At 36.2% G+C, this 17,154-nt stretch overlaps 1 protein-coding gene across 8 annotated transcripts in view; it reads left to right on the top strand.

The window, feature by feature from the left end:
• The window catches only part of LOC124164372 (basement membrane-specific heparan sulfate proteoglycan core protein-like), a 1,400,348-nt gene that overhangs the window by 1,315,093 nt on the left and 68,101 nt on the right, over positions 1 to 17,154 (top strand). For all 8 annotated transcript variants that reach the window (XM_046541669.1, XM_046541671.1, XM_046541670.1 and 5 more), the window contains 4 exons: positions 976 to 1,236; positions 1,873 to 1,926; positions 6,224 to 6,508; positions 12,574 to 12,708. In XM_046541669.1, the coding sequence (XP_046397625.1) occupies positions 976 to 1,236; positions 1,873 to 1,926; positions 6,224 to 6,508; positions 12,574 to 12,708 (735 nt within the window). The remainder of the gene's footprint in view (positions 1 to 975; positions 1,237 to 1,872; positions 1,927 to 6,223; positions 6,509 to 12,573; positions 12,709 to 17,154) is intronic.

A 17,154-nucleotide genomic window follows, 5' to 3' on the forward strand; every position in this document is an offset into this window, starting at 1 on the left:
ACCAGCCCCTTTTGTTGAATTCTCGGATGCACTGTAAGTGAAGAAAAAATAGCATTATATTCATTTAATTTTTATTCTAATGTACCCATCCTTTTAATGGGAACTTACTTCCAATCACTTTCTCTATCAAGAATAGTCTTTGTCTTGATATTCTTCACTTTTTCACTTACATACATACATATATACTTAGATCTCAAACTTGGTTATTAGTTAGCAGAATTGTACTAGACTTCATTTCCAGGTCACCACAGTTTTTATCTTAGGTATTTCATGGTATGAAATTTACTGTCAAGAACATTGAAGTAGTGTAGCAAACAAACGGGAAAAGCATCTTTTGGAGAAGATTTTAGTCATGTCTGCCATGGTTTTATTCGTAATGATCAGGATAAAGTGATAATTCCTGTGATTTTATTCCTCACGTGTTAATATATAGGTGAGCTGAAGTTTAATGGAATTTGTAGTTTGTTGAACCTCGTCTAATTGGGGTAACTTGCGTGTGTTTATAATTTTCTGTCATCTCAAAATGATAGACACAGGATTAAAATTACTAATAAAATTATTCTTTTGGCCAGTATTTTCCACCCCATGAGCAATATTTAGCCAAAAACGCTTGCGTTAAGGGCTGTAGAGCACCCTAAAAAAGAAAGTAGTTCCCCTGAAAAACCTAGAAATCTCAAGGAATTTGTCGATTGCTACATGGTGAACCCAGTGTAGCATATATTTAGTGCAAATAGGTAGTTGCTGCTTCTTTGCCTTGCATGTTCATGATTCTATCATCTTTTAATATTATATCATTAATGTGAGATCCTTAGGCAAAGTAACTTATTATTATTATTAAAGATATGTTTATAGTGATTTTTCATCATTGTTCCCCCTATTTATGTATTTTTTTGGATTCCCATTCATTTTAAAGTTGTTACATGATTGGTCTCACAGTAATGGTCTTTCTTTATGGTACTCCTTTAATGCCAACAGCTCCACCAAGAATCAAGCTAAATCCTGTGAGACAAGTTGCCAGGCCTGGAGATAATGTGTACATATCGTGCTCAGCCACTGGAGATCAACCAATATCGCTCAATTGGGTGAAGCAGGACGGACCATTGCCCAGGTCTGTCATGGTCGACGGAGGCTCTCTACACTTCCGAGGAATAGAAGTGTCTGATGCTGGTCACTACAGGTGCATTGCACGCAACTCTGCAGGAGAGGCCGATGGTGTTGCCAATATTATTGTCACTGGTAAGTTTTACTAATTGTACCTTATGGGATCCTAGTAACATATCTTTTAGTTTATAATTATATTTTGTGGAAATGGATGGGACTTATTTTGGGCTATTGTATGGATAAATTTAAGGTCATTTATATTGAGATTTTTAATTTTCCATAATTTATTTATTTCCTCTTACAAATATTTATACTAAGCACTTTTTCATCACAGAGAAAGTGACTGAAAAGCTTTGAGTTTAACAGATCTTGACACAACATAAGGCGGATGATATCATGTTGAATCCACTGTCACTGATTAACATCACTGCACAGAGCAATTAAACATGGGGTAACGAAAGGATCTCTAATTGTTTAGATAGGTTATGCCTTCTGGCCTTTGTCCTGGCTATACAGATAATTCTGACTATCCATTTTTGTAATTTAAAGATATACTGTTATGGGGGAGATACCCCTAGACAGCTGTTATGCCATATTATTCAAGTCTACTTTAAATAGAAGGTAACAGATTGACTTAGCTTTATTTCATGCCAGCATGTAATTAGCTATTTTCAAGTGTGCCATATATGTCTCTTTGTAGTTGCTTTAGAAGGAAAAGTTTCACTGAAATTCACAGACATGTTGCTCTTGTTTTCTTAATGCTGGGTCAAGGATCCCTCCCTTTTTTCCCAAAAGAGACCATCTCTCAATTTCCACCTCCAATTGGTGAGTAAATATCTCTGTATTTGAGATACAAGGGGTTTTTATGAATTGTCTTTTAATCTCATTGCTTGTACTTCAGTAGTTATATGACATCCTTGCAAGGCATGGTAAGGATTATTTCCCAAGTCTCTGCACATATTTTCACATGTAATGATCTCTCTACCATAATTTTTTTTTAATTAGTGGCGTTGTGAATGCTACCTCTGGAGGTTTAAATAGATGCTGCGGTTGATTAATTTTCACATGAGAGCAAGACAAGGGAGGATTGATTGCTCCAGATTTCTGAATTTCAGATGAATTTGAACTGCATTATATCATTATTATGGAATTTTTTTCTTTATCTGCATTTAAATAGTGGAGAATGCTATGAGGAGTAAAGTCTGTCAAAGATTATGCATTGTGGCCTGAATGTAGTACTATTGTAAATTATTTTGGCTTTGACATTTTTATTCATTTTAACATGAATAAATATCCCTGGCTTTGTCTCTGCCATTGCTCTTATTAAACTCACTTTTGCTTTACCACTTCACGGAGTGCAGTCAACTCTAAATTTTCAATGCTTATTGGATGTAAGATGTGTCTAGGATAATTAGAAAAAACTGCAATGAATGAGAATGGAATAAATGTGGTCGTGATATTGACATTTTTCTTCAAAATGTGGAAAATATTTCACATAACAGCTGATAGTGTTAAGCAACTTACAACCAACCAGCAGCGGCCACTTACTTCCGTTATATTGTAATTAGGTCATCAAATAATGAAGAAGTCACATATTAATATGGATTGATTAGGAAAGCATATTTAAGATTGTATTTGGATGCATTGCATTGAGATAAGGGATGGGCCCATTTGGCTCTTCAGTTCTCTATTCAAGCGGTTCTTGAGGTTGGAGCCGATGCCTGAAAGAACTGGTAGGAAAACATGTTTGAATCCTGTTCTCTGAAAATTTTGCGCAAAAAAAACATTATATGACATGATACTGTTCAATAATTTTTATGCAGGAATCTAAAATATGGAAGTACCTATTCTAAAGGTTTTCTTGAAATTTACAAACTTCATTCGTTATGTTGGCCCGCTGAAATGATGGGCATATAAGTAGTAGTAGTAGTAGTAACCTTTATTTGCCCAGCGGACACTGAACACAGTAAAAAAATACATGAGTTGAGTGTATAGGACACGTCATATACATATAAATGTTGCAAACAATAATAAAATAAAATACACAAGTGTATGGCACCATAATTTGACCAAGAGAAGTTCATAAAGTACATAAAATTTATTCCATATACAATATGATTATTTTTTCCCCAAAAATTCCTTTACGGAATAAAACTGTTCTTTCCTTAAAAACGTTATTAATTTCCTTTTGAACAGGACTGGGTCCATTTCGTACTTAAAATCAGTAGGGAGCCTGTTCAGTACAAGAAGGCCCATGGATTTAGGCCCCAAGGATGCATTTAAAGTCCTGCAATATGTTTGATGCAGATCTCGACTGGCTCTAGTTTGGTGGGAATGAACATTGTCATTAGACATATAATTAAATAAATTTCTTTTAGCAAACATGCTTACAACATAAATGTAAATGCATGGAACTTTCAAAATATTTAACCTTTTGAAAAAGGAAAGACAAGGTGCATTAAAAGGAGCATTACATATTAATCGTATTATACATTTTTGAGCTTTGAAAATTGAATCGGAATGGGTGGAAGAACCCCAGAACAGAATACTATAGATAATTAAAGAATAAAATTCTACGTAATAAATTGAGAGTAAAATATCAAGGCTTACAGTATTCCTGATACTTCTGATAAGGAAGCAAATAGAGTTCAACCTGCTACGAAGATTGCATATATGTTCGTCCCATGACACATTTTTATTTAAAACAACTCCCAGAAACTTGGAACTAGAAATCTGGGGTATGCGTGATCCCCCTAGATCAATGGTCAATAAAGCAGGGGGTTTATTTTTATTGGAAAAGTATATAAGTCCAGACTTGTCAGGATTGAGTTTCAAAAGATTTTGTGAACACCATTCACACAGAAGTTCAGAAACTCTAGATGCCCTCAAGGACAAATTGTTTAACGATGGTGATGATACAATTACATTAGTATCATCAGCATATAAAATTGGCTCAACTCCTTGAACCATCTGCAAAATTTTTGGCAGATCATTAATGTAAAGTAAAAATAGGATAGGGCCCAGGACTGAGCCTTGGGGTACGCCTAATGTAACTTCTTTACTGGGAGAAATAAAATTAGTGCCATTCTTTGATAAAATAACCTGTTGATGCCTTGCACTGAGGTAAGATTTTATCCAGTTATAAGGGATACCTCGAATACCATAGTGTCCTAATTTGGACAAGAGTAACTGATGATTGACTAGGTCAAAAGCCTTGGAAAAATCAAAAAATAGCCCCAAGGTTTCGATTCTATTATCAAGATTTGAAAGTATTAAATTTACCAAATGATAGGTGGCTGTAGATGTAGATCTGCATTTCTTAAAACCATTCTGTGAGCCAGACAAAAGGTTAGAAAATTCTAGAAATGATACAAGTCGATTATGGAAGACCTTTTCAAATAGTTTCCCTATCTGATTTAGTAAGGATATTGGACGATAAGAATTCATATCCCGTTCGCTACCTTTGCCTTTATATAGTGGTACAACTTTGGCAGATTTAATGGCATCAGGAAAAACTCCAAGTTGTAAGGATTTGTTAATTAAAAAAAGTATATGTTCCTTGATAGAATTAGCTGATTTTTTTATCACAATGCCTGGGATGCCATCTATACCAGGACTACTTTTGTTAGGAATTTTTTTAATGATGTTCATCAGTTCCAATTCAGAGCAAGGGAACAGGTACAATGAATTAGGCAGGCTTGGGTTTAAAGAATGATTGACAGGAATTGAAGTATTTGTAGTTGTCTGGTGGGACAAATAAAACTCATTTAAGTTAGATGCCATTTGAAAATATTCAGAAATAATATTACCAGTGGAGTCCAGTAATTTGAAATCATGATGATCATTAATAGAACTCTTAGCTTCCTTTATGATCTTCCAAATTTCTTTAGATTTATTATCGGCATTAAGAATTCTACAGTTGTTAAATGTTTTCTTAGCCAATTGTAACTTTTGACGGTACATTTTTTAAAATGTTCTATACTCCAAGCAATCAATTGAGTTATATTTATTTTTATAAGAAATAGCTAGTTCCTTCATTTTACGAGAGAGGTATCGTATTTCATCAGTAACCCAATGGTTTCTATTACTTAAATACAAGTTTCTAGTTTTTTGGGAGACCAGGGGAAAACAAATGTCAAAATAATACTGATATAAAGAATAAAAATACTCAAATGAGTCATTATAGGATCTGAGTTGATATAAATTAGACCAATCACGGGACTTCAACATATTATTAAAGCTAAAGCATATTATATATTATAAAGCAACATATTATATAAGCTAATAAATAGCCATCTCTTGCATATTTTGGCAAACAAGGCCATTCAATAAAAAAGAATCATTTTTTTCGTATGAAAATTAGGTTAGTGGTGATTGTACAAATTAACAACATGTGCTGTCATATGGCACGTGCTTAGGTCACCTCTGTGCTGGGCAACTGGAGGTTGGGGAAAGGTTCAATACTTTGGTGTTGCGCTGATCAAATCTGACCCACATTGTATCCCAAAGGATCCAAGGTCAAATGAAGCAAGGGTGAAACATGACAATTCATTTGTCCTTTTGAGGGATCATTTCAGCAATAGATCTGACTTCAGTGCATCATTATTATTGCTCTTCATGATGGCTCTGATTGCCTTGCAATGTTTTCAGCGAAAGTTAAAGAAACTTTATCAAAACTGAGATTACTATTTTCCGAGATATGGATGCTATTTGGACAAACAAATCTTTTGAAGTTGAAAATTGAGGTATTTCAGTTTTCAATGAAGTACTGGAACTTAAAGCGTAAACAAGAAACTAAACTGAAGCCAAAACTAAGTGTAACTGACCCAGCCCTATTAGAGATGCATCTATTTGTAAGATATTCATTTCTGCTCCTTTCTTGAGTGCTCTTTGAAACTCAATGTACTGGTGTGAGAAAAAAGCCCATGCATAAATGATGATTGTGAGCTGGACTATTTAGGGTTGACTGTGCTTTGGTTTATGCCAATAGGAAATCTGTGCAATTGTGCATGCAGCACAAAGCTTTGTGAAGTCTAGTGCACATCTCATTTTTGCTTTTGCTCTATCCATTGTTTTCTCAATAATCATTATACTGTTTGATGGTTTCTAAAACAAATAACAGAGCGGCAGCAAGTTGTGCAGGCAACTCAACAGGATGTGACAACATATGCAGGATCATCTGTAGAACTGAAGTGCTCAATCATGCCAGGAACGAGGGTAACGTGGGCTAGGGATGGTGGCCTGCCTCTGCCAAGGCGTTATAGGGAACGCGAGGATCCTCAGAGTGGTGTAAGCATCTTGGAATTGGGAAGGGTGACTGAGGAGGACGGAGGTCGTTACTTCTGCCATGCCGAGTCCGCATTAGGAACTTCATCAGACTTTGTGGACTTGAGAGTGGAAAGAGAGAGTGAGTACTTGTAATCCATGTTGCAGCAGCAAAGAAAATTCTGTGCGCTCCCTCACTGGGTTGCTCAATTCTAATTGCTGCTGCAGCTATGGGAAGCATATGAGTAGATTTGTTGGAAAATGCTATTTTCCTGAAATTTGTAGATTTTAAAACCAAACTGTGATTTTATGTGTTTTTATTATGTCTCTAAATTTTGTGATGAAAATTTTTCACAGAGTCCCCCCCATGTTAGCTAAGGGTTTACAGTAAACACACCGTTGCAAAAAAATCAAAATAATTTGAGAAAATATTAACTAGAATTTTATTTTTTTAAACAAAGAAAAGTACTGTTTAAACATAATGGAAAATGCTGTCTTAGCAACAGCAAAAAAAATGAAAATGAAAGGTGAATTAAATATACAAATACGCACAATAGATTTAAGAAAAAATAAAATATTTCCTAATCAGCACAGCAATTATGGCCACTATGTGGCCAAATTGTGGTTTACCTGTGGCAGCCATGGCTATGGCTAGCCAGAGGTTGCCGTATTATGGCCCGACTGTGGTTGCCATCCGGCAAGCTGTAGTTTGGCTTGCCAAACACATGCGCAACAATGGCCACTCATTGCATCGTCTCGTCTGAGGAAGGCCACAGATTGGCAAATCAAACATTTGTAGACATAATATTATATTATGGTTGCTATTGAAACAGGATTGTTGGTGAGTTATTAAAATTGGAGTTGGTTGATTCAATCGCTGTAAAGAAAGTATACCATCCACACTAGAGGCACATTATGGCGAGCCACACTTTGGCCGGGGGTCAAAACCATTGTGGGGCCACAATGGCAACCCACTATGGCCACAGTACGGGGACATGGTGGGCACAATTGATGTGTTGACTGGGTTCTTTCTTCAGGGATGTTTTAGAACATTACAAATGGTTTCTTTCCACGTTTAAAAAACCAGCTGAATTATCATTGAGAGTGTTAAATTACTATGGGATGTAAAGTGTCCCATTGTTTAGAGTGTTGAATTGGAACTGTTTCTTAACTAACGGAGGAACAGCTGAAAATCTGTTGCTACAGCGCTGATGCCCACCAACTTGCTGAACATGTATTTTAGGCATAAATTTACTTCTGCGTATTAATAACAAAAAAATCAAGGTTAACATGAGCCGGCCAAGATGTTATGAGTGTACAGGAACATGGAAAAAAACATGTAAATGACAAATTAAATATTGTACATTTATTTAAATCACATCAAAAACAAATTTTTCTCTTTTAGATACCTATGATGCATTATTAAAAAATGATGAAATTTGTGTTGCCCACTGTAAGCACTGAAATTGGTGTAATTTCATTGAAATGACCAAAACTTGTGTTATTTGTTGTTTTATCGTTAATTGCAAAAAAAATCCCTCTACATATCTGTTTGATTGCACTGGTGACTGCAGGAAAAACTCACTTCAACGTTTGAGCATCTCTCCTCTCAACCTGCTGTCACAAGCCCTTTTTTTCCAAACAGCCCAGACTCTTTCTTTCGAGAATGGGACGATTGGCTAACCTCCCTTCCAAACCAAACTATTTCCATCCCTTTCCCTCCTAGGGGTTGCATTCCATTCTCTTGGCATTCTAGTCTCTCCTTCCACTATCTTCTCAATGAGCTCTGGAAAGTGAATGTGAGAAATCAAATGCATGGAATAGTTATAACTAGAGATGGGTTGGTTCTGGTTCCTGGTTCTTGGCACTGCCGGTTCTTGGCCTGTGGAGCCAGTATCGAGAACCGATCGCATAAAGTCGGTTCTTTGGAACTGGCTCGGAACGGTCGGGAGGGTTGGAATTTGGCGCCCAATGCCAAAATGGTCTGCAGCATATTCAAGGCCAAAAAGTGAAGAAAAAAAGATCAAGAAATGCATTTATAACTTTCCAATCACATGGCGTCCACTTTTTTTTTCTCTTGAGAGTTTGCTCGCTAACATGTGTATTTAAGGATTCGTCAGTTTGTCGCTCTCGCCAGCAATATAACATTTCCATAGCCACTTTGAAAACAGGCTGAACCTTCACCTGCCACCGTCCACAGCACGGCACCGTTCTTTCAATTTATCAAAGGTCTCGTCAAATGAGTCGAATTGTGCCGTTGACGGCACAGCGGCCAATTCAATCCGGCCCGGCGATGTGCCCTCTAAGGCATGAAATATAGACAGTGCTACATTGAGGCCGCTTTCAGACAATACGACTTTCCACCGGCCGCCGTTCACGTAAAATTGAGGCGACTTTCAGACGAGACGACCAGAGACGGCTGCAATGCTGTGTGACGTGCCCTGAACGGCGGCTGGTGGAAAACTTATTCGTCTGAAAGTGGTCGTAAGATTGAATCATATACATGTACAGTAATTCTTTGTCATACGAGCAAGATGCATTCCAATAGCTTATTCGTAAGCTGATAAACCGAAAGTATGGCTATCCTGCAGAATGCAACACTGCATTACAATTTTGCATTAGCTCACGGCCACTCAGTTTATCCACGGTGTCGCTGTACCAGTGTGTTGAGCAGTTTATTGTTGAGATTAAAAGAACTGTGACAGTGAAGCATGCGAATAAGTGGTCAATTAAAATAACAATTTAAGCAACATTGCAGAGTACACAATATATTTGAAGTGACTCACAAGTTAGAACAAATTAACGGATGATGTCATCAGGAGTGGGGGGAGTTTCACTATTGATCGTGATGTTATGCAGTGTGTAAGCTGTGCTCCGAGCATATTTCATGCAGGCCTTCAAAATCAACATTGACCACTACTGTTTTCAGTGAAAGCCTGCTCAGTACTGCAGGCAATATTTCTATCAAAAAAAGAATAAATAGGGCAAAAATGATGAAATTTTAAAATGAAATCCTGGAGAAAGAACCAGTGGTTGTCTGATCTAATGTGAAAAATCAGTAGATCATGTATTCTTTAACAGAGCTTTCCTGCTAATTTACATCTTTAGTGAAATTATTTTAGTTCACTTCTCGTGGTTGTTCATTTAAATTTGCCATAAATTCAGATAATAAGAGTTCATTCTTGGCACTGAGTATCGGGAGCCGAGAACCGATCGGGGAGAAACGGACCAGTACCGAGAACCAAAAAAGTTTAAGAACCGACTCATCCTCAGTTTTTACCAATAAAATAGTCTAACTATCAAATGATTATCTGGGTGTTTGGTGCCATATTAAACAGTAAATTATTAACAAATTTCATATAATATTTGGTGTTTTTCATATTTTGGCTGATGAATTAATTTTTCCAAATTATCTGGCATTCCACCAATCTGTTACCAAGCAGTTGGGGTCCTCCGTGCCGGCCCTCAGGTTGACAGGTTTGCACCTGCTCTGTTTCTCCTGGTAGAGAAAAGCTCTAGCCTCCCCTTGGTAAATTTTTCTGCTCAGAGTGGAAGAACGGTGATCTAGCTATCTCAGCTAAAATACATGCTCATTAAGATGGCGGGCATCAGCGGTGTTGCAACGAATTTGAGCTGCTCCTCCTTTGGTTAAGTACTGTTCCAATTCAACACTCCTATCAAATGGCCATTTTGAAATCCCATAGTAATTTAGCACTCTTATTAATAGTTCAACTGACTTCTTAAACGTGGAAAGAAACCATTTATAATGTTCGAAAACAACTCCAAAGAAAGAAATGTTTTGTTTTTTCTTATACCTGTTCAATTCAAATTTTTAAGTTCATTCGTGTTGTGTTTATGTGCTAGAGTGTTAGCAGCAAAACTTCCCTTTTCATCCAGGATCATTTTCTTCTGAATCTCTCTCTCCCTCTCTCTAATTAGTCAAGTTCTGTTTAATGCATGTTAGTACAAACAAATGTATGTCTAACCTCAATAATTAAAAATTCACTAACAATCTCTCTAGACCTATGGAATTTTGTTTCTACTCTTGATGTGGACGTGGCCTGAACTGTTACAATTTGAGGTATTTTGCAAAGTAGGCCAATTTAAAAACAAGCTTTCAATGAATGCACTTAGAAAAATGGATGATAATGGTTGAAGGATGAGCGTTTGATTTGAAAAATGAATAAAGTTTTTATTCACCCTGTTTTAAAGTTTCTCATTAATTATTTTTGGAGAATTGGAACAATGCATCTTTTATTGCTCTATTACTTTCATGCCAATGTCTCTATGAAAGGTTTTATGCTGTGAAATGGCACACACCCTAGTGATAATGCACCAATCATTGCTTTGAGAATGAAATGTTTTCCGGCGTAACTCTCTGAAATTATCTGTCATGGAGACAGAATTAATTAAACAATACGATTACACTTACACATAAAATTATAAATATTTTATTGTGCTAGATTCACTGCTGCACAGTATTTCCAGGCTCTACAACATTATGCGGGTGGCCTCGAGTACATAGGGGTGGTTGGGAGGGGGAGAAGATATTTTTCTAACTGCCATTTGCCAATGGAAAACCAACACCTGAGTGATTTCATCCGCTTCAAGTGGAAAAGATGAGGAAGAGTCTGGAAGCTTGAAAAGAATTAGAATTTTCATGAAAGAGTTGGTGAACAATAATGTGCTCCCTGTCCCTTGCCCACCCACTGCTCCTCTAACGATTTTGCCTCTTGAGGACACCACCCACATTATGCAATGGCACCTAAAAATACTACACAGCTGTGAAACCCCAATCACACAATACAATATTTTAATTTTTATGTGTTTGTACTTTACTTATTATTAGATCCATGTAAGTAGTTGCGGTGGCCTAGTGAAGTAAACGTGCTGCTTAGATGGAAATGGTAACTGGATTGAGTCCCGGTCGCAGAAACTTTACTCGCAACTTTTTTTTCAGCTTGCTCACTCTTTTTGTATTTATTGAATTGTAGATTGCTTGCCTGTCAGGCCCTTGTTCCCCCCCCCCCCCCAGGTAAGAAACAATTTATAACGTTCGAAAACAACTCCGAAGAAAGAAATGCTTTGTTTTTTCTTATACCTGTTCAATTCAAATTTTTATGTTCATTTGTGTTGTGTTTTTGTGCTAGAGTATATAATTAAAGTGCTAGAGCTATAATTAAAGTAATTAGAGTGCTAGACTATATAATTAAATATCCTGGGTCTGCCCCTGAGACAACCCTTGCAGTATTCATAATTTTTATATAACTCATTACCGTAAAAACAGTATTCAAAGCTTTTGCAGATAATTTTAAATGATTTGAAACCTTCAACATAAACAGAACGAGTGAGAAAGTTGAAAAAAGTTACGAATAAAGTTTTCCATGACCAGGACTCGAACCTGTTACCATTTCAGTCTCATCAGCACATGTAATTCACTAGGCCACTGTAACTACTTACGTGGATCTAATGATAAGAGGTAAAATACAAACCAATTGTGAAAACCAGATCGAGTACGCAGATAATGCACACGAAGTAATCATTATATCCAGCATAAATCGAAACCGAATGATATATTTGCAGGTAATTTCTCCCTCTGAAAGCATATATCATCAAGTGCAAAAGGAAATATCTACAATGCATAAACAGTGGCTACAAAAGTAGTAAGGGAAACTAATTTCCTCGAGAAGCAGAAGTGGTGCAACAAACTATGTCCTAAAACTTTTAAAAGTGGCTGTACATTGCATGCTTATAAGCTGGAAAATACCTGTACTTTTTGATAGGATACACTATAATAGCTCTAAACCTCATGGAGTCGTTGGGATCATATTCCAGCCCCATTTTTGAAAATTTTACTTATTCAATGAATTGATTTACCTACTGGTATGCATGTATATCTTTTTATAATTTGGTGGTGAAAATAACTTGGTGTTGTTTTTTGGTTTTTATGAGTTAATATTAATAAATCTCAAATTTTAAGCACATATTGAGTGTGCATGATATTTTTTTTACCTGCTCCAATTATGTCTTGAACCTTAATGTATTTTTATGAAATATTATTTTAAAGAATTTTCTTTTCCATTTGCTATATTACAAAGCTATAATTTCAAGATGTTAATTTAGGTTTTGTTGTTTATTGCTTCAATGCACTTATTTTCCTGCTTTGTTCCTTTGTTTTGTGTGTGTGTTTGCGTGATTTATGAGCAGGAAAACAGCTATTCTACTGCCTACGTCATGAATTCCAATGTAGGACTGGAAAATGCATTCCTGCGGAAAAGCGTTGTGATAGAAGAATTGACTGCCCTGATAGCAGCGATGAGATTCAATGCAGATACCCAAGGGGTTTGTTATAAAACATTACAAATTATGGAAAAGTTTGAAACCTATAAATGTAATTCATAAATATAATTAAATAATTATGAGAAATGTAATGAGGCCTCATGTAATGCCATTGCTGATTATTACTAATTTGGCTGATACACTCTCATTAGCATAGAGGATCAGGAAGATGCATTTCCTAATTTCCTCAAACTTTTAATGCCCTTTTTTTGTCGAATTCAATTCCAAATTCTAAAAATGACCCATTCCCTTCTCGTGACAGCCTTATTACACAAGGATCAGGATGAAAAGATTGTTTTTTAGGGGACCAAGGTTTGAGAAGTAGTATTAGAGGGGGATCAACTTCTATGGGGGAGAGCGGGTGAAATTTCAAATCTTTGAAAATGTATAGATCCAAATTCATTTTATTCAGATGAAAGCAGTTTATTCAGTTAATGTCGAGAGGAAAATAATGAATCCAGGGTGGTTTGTTTGATAAACGTTTTCCTTAAACCAATGGAAAATGATTCCTCTTCATGCAAACATGCAGTGGTGCTTCCAGGTACATTAGAAACACCGTCAATAAAAGGAATTGTTTCATAGGAGTAATGATGAGGTCAAGGGATGTGCTCTAATAAATGGGTTGCTATGGAACGAGATTAAATTATCTCACTGAGACATTTTGACTTTGCATACTTTCTACCCATTAGATATAGAAAAAATGAGCATTTTAAACTATAAAGATATGAGACTTATTGAAAATCAAATCAAATGTAAATATCTTTCAAACAATTTTATGATGGTAGAATTTAATTATGTCATTCTTGTATTGTCAGTATAATTTCTTATCCAGGAAAACATATTGAGCGGGAACTTATCATCCAGATGAAGTTAGCACACAACTTATGGGCTTTAATTTGGGACCTGAAAGTCAAACTTCTTTGAGGGGAATGTTTCTTATCTAGGTTCTATCGTGTATGTGCACAGCTTGGAAACAGTTTTTATTAGCTTCAGATTTAATTGTTTTGAGTCATTTTCCTTTTTCATGTAAAATAGTCATGGGAAAAAAGTCTCCCTTGCAAAAGCTACTTTAATATCTGTGGAACGGTTGGAAAATAAAATTGAATGTAGGACTTTACTTATAATATATCCATTTTGAAACTACATTCAATGTGCGTCCGAAAAAAGTCCTGGCTAGAAATTTGAACTACTTTTGTGCTAAAACATTTTGCTATACAACACATATTAAAGGCATCAATGATTTTTTTCTCGATTGTGCCTTGCAATCTTACTGAAAATTGATTTTCTATGATTATGTCATGGCATTAAATGAGGACTCGGTTATAAATAAAAAATATATAATAAAATATTTATTGCAAAATATGATTCAAAGCTTAACTGTCAGAAGTTGTTCAGTTTTAAAAATCTATTAAGTAAAAATTTCTCTAAATAAATATGTCTGAAATCGAAATTGCAGCCTTTTTTCATAACATCATCTTATAAACTACTATATTGTTAAATCTCTTCACTAAATACATCCATTTTACCATTAAAAACCTTTTAAAGTTAAATCAATGATATAATGATGTGATGTCGATTTGACAAAGTGAAGTACAGTGGAGCCTCGTTAAAGCGAGCACGGGCTATTGCGAGACCCCCGCCATTACGACAGATAGTCGATGCACCGTCAATTGACCCTATAATGAGCGTGTAAAAAAATTTGTTTTTAAGAGGCCCTTATGGTGTTGGTGCTCGCCATAGCGAGAGTGTCCTTCGCCGGAAAACCTTCACCGAGAGTCCCTTATCTCTGTAATTTCTTGCGATCTATTAGAAATGAAGTCAACATGGAGTGCTCAGTCTCAAATTCATGCAGTAAACTGTCGTTTGATAAATAAGTAGTTCATTTTGGTCAAAATATCGTGACATTATCATTCGCGAATGCTTGATCTTCTTTTGTTCCTCGGGCGGCAGAAAGCAGTCGGCAGCACACTCGCACGTCCATGAGTTGTGTGAATAGAAAGCATTTGATGGCAGACACCATGGCCAAAAAACACCAAACACGTCTAAGCAAGAAAATAAAAATAATAGAGTAATATGAGAGTGGCGGAATTAAAATATCTTCCTATTCGCTCTCCGCAGTTAAGAAACAAACAAAAGCACCCAAGGAATGCAGGCTATGTAGAGTTAGAGGGAGCTTTGTTCGGGTGGTTTTGCCCACTTCAATCTGTGGGAACTTCTGAGAAAGGGGCTACGCCTAAGCCTAAAGCGGAGTATTTCAGGGATAGATTGCGAAGCAAGAACTTCAAGAGTTCGGAAGGTTGATTATACTAATGCAAAGCACCAAAGCGTTATCTCCCGTCATAATTGCTGGTGATGCCTGCGGTGTAAACCTGAAGTCGTGGAAGAAAGGACTCCGATCCTAAGTATCTTAAGAAGTATTCCCCGTGTGATATAACATAGTCGAAACGGAACTCTTTTACAACCTACTCCCTGGCAAAACCCTTGCAGTACAAGGTATTTCTTGCAATGATGCTTCTAAAGGGAGGTAATACACCTTAGCGATGATGTAGGATGTACGATGTAATGATACTCACAATCAGCGTGAATTGTTCGGATGGATGTACATATTCTCTTGTCCGGTTACATGTAATAGTCACGATCACAATGTACTATTCACAAGGGTGAACTATTCGCGTCAGTGGTTGGAGTCGCACTGGCACTCTCTTCCGTCACCCGGGCGGCTGAGCATCCCCTGGTGGCCGCTGAAAGAACTCAAAGAACAACTGACTCTCGTTTGGCGCCATATCCTATGCATTTGGCACCGCCACAGAATGCATAGGTGAAGAGATGATGCTGCGCTTTTATTTTATTTAATTAAAAAATTCTGCATTCCTTTTTCATGTTTCTCAGTCATTATTGAGAATGTTAAATCGATAAATTCATACTAGTAAGTTTTTTTGGCCTTAGGGTCCATCAGATGCATCTGCCTTTCCGTTTCTTTGTCGCAAATATTACCCATTTGAGTTATATTCGTCGCTGTTTCTTGCATCTTGGTTTTGTTTTACTAAAGTGACATCAGAATATCTGCCTTATATTTTTTCGTGAAATAGTATCACGTTAATATCTTTTCTTATATTACCAATTTTACTTCAAACCGTTTTTATTGCAGTGCCGTGGTAAACTCATTGTATTATTTCAAATACGTCGCGAGCATACCACTCAAAAAGGAACTTTCTTTAACAACGGCAATTTTAATCACATCATTTTGCATGCTTAGCAAACTCATTATCGTAGATAATATGGACATTATCTACAGTAATAAGTTTATATGTAGAAGTAATTAGTATTATTTGATAGAAAGATTCTTCCGAGGTAGGATCGTTATACAACCTTCCACCGTTTTCGGCTGCAGAAACAAATGCAATACATTATTTCACTTAACTGCTGTTTAATGTACAGGAACTATAAACATACACCAATGGAAGCATTTGAGGCATTATATAACCGCAATACAGTTTTATCAGTTAATTTTTGAATTTTCAGTGGGAAATACCAAAATAGTGGAACGATTACGTAAATGCACTAATTAAGTACATAGAAAAATGGCGCTCAGTGCGGCGCTTATAAATTGTTGTTTAAGTTAGGAAATTTAGCGACGCAAAAAAACATCGCCTTTCGTCTGGATTTATGCTTACATTTATCGGATAGATGTTTATCTGTCGCCGCACCACTCCTGTTCCTGAATAATTGTTCGCAATAGGTACATTAGCTATTATTTGCTCCACCTCCGGTAAAGCGACAATTCGCTACAGCGAGTGCTTATTGGAGCACCGTGGGGTCTCGTTTTGTCGAGGTTGCACTGTATTCATGGTGCCTATTATTGATTCAAGGTTCATAATCAAGTGTGGCCTTGTCTTTGCTTTAATTTCAAAAGCAGTTAATAATTTTTGATAGGTTTTTAATATATAAAATAACTAAAAGTTTTGTCACAAGTGATTTTTTTCCATTTAATCCTTATATTTAAATTATAAAGCATAAATTTAGATGATAAAAATTTTTTAACTGGGTTTTGCAGAAGTTATTTTGAAAATTGGGTCTTTGGCTTCAGCTCCGATTCCGGTCTTAATCTCAATTGAAGCAAAAAAGGAAGTGAACCACTCCAATTCCAAATTTCTTCATATGGCGTTTAATTCCCAAAGTGAATTCTCTCCCAATGAATAGCTCAGCAATAATTTTTCCAGAAATTGTCCAAATTCCTTCACAACCTTTCATGTGCTAAGGGCTGAGACTAAAGTTACCAACCTTTGCAACATATGTTATGTTCTATACAGAAAAGCTAACTAACTCAATCATTGAAATTTTAAATTTCTTGCATTTAAGTATTATATTTTTTTAAATTTCCATATAACTAAAAAGAATTATACACACACACCATTATTCCCCCAGCGTCATTGTTGCTTTTGATGTTAG

The sequence above is a fragment of the Ischnura elegans genome, chromosome 8 (genome assembly GCF_921293095.1).
Source record: "Ischnura elegans chromosome 8, ioIscEleg1.1, whole genome shotgun sequence".
In the NCBI taxonomy this organism is placed as follows: domain Eukaryota; kingdom Metazoa; phylum Arthropoda; class Insecta; order Odonata; family Coenagrionidae; genus Ischnura; species Ischnura elegans.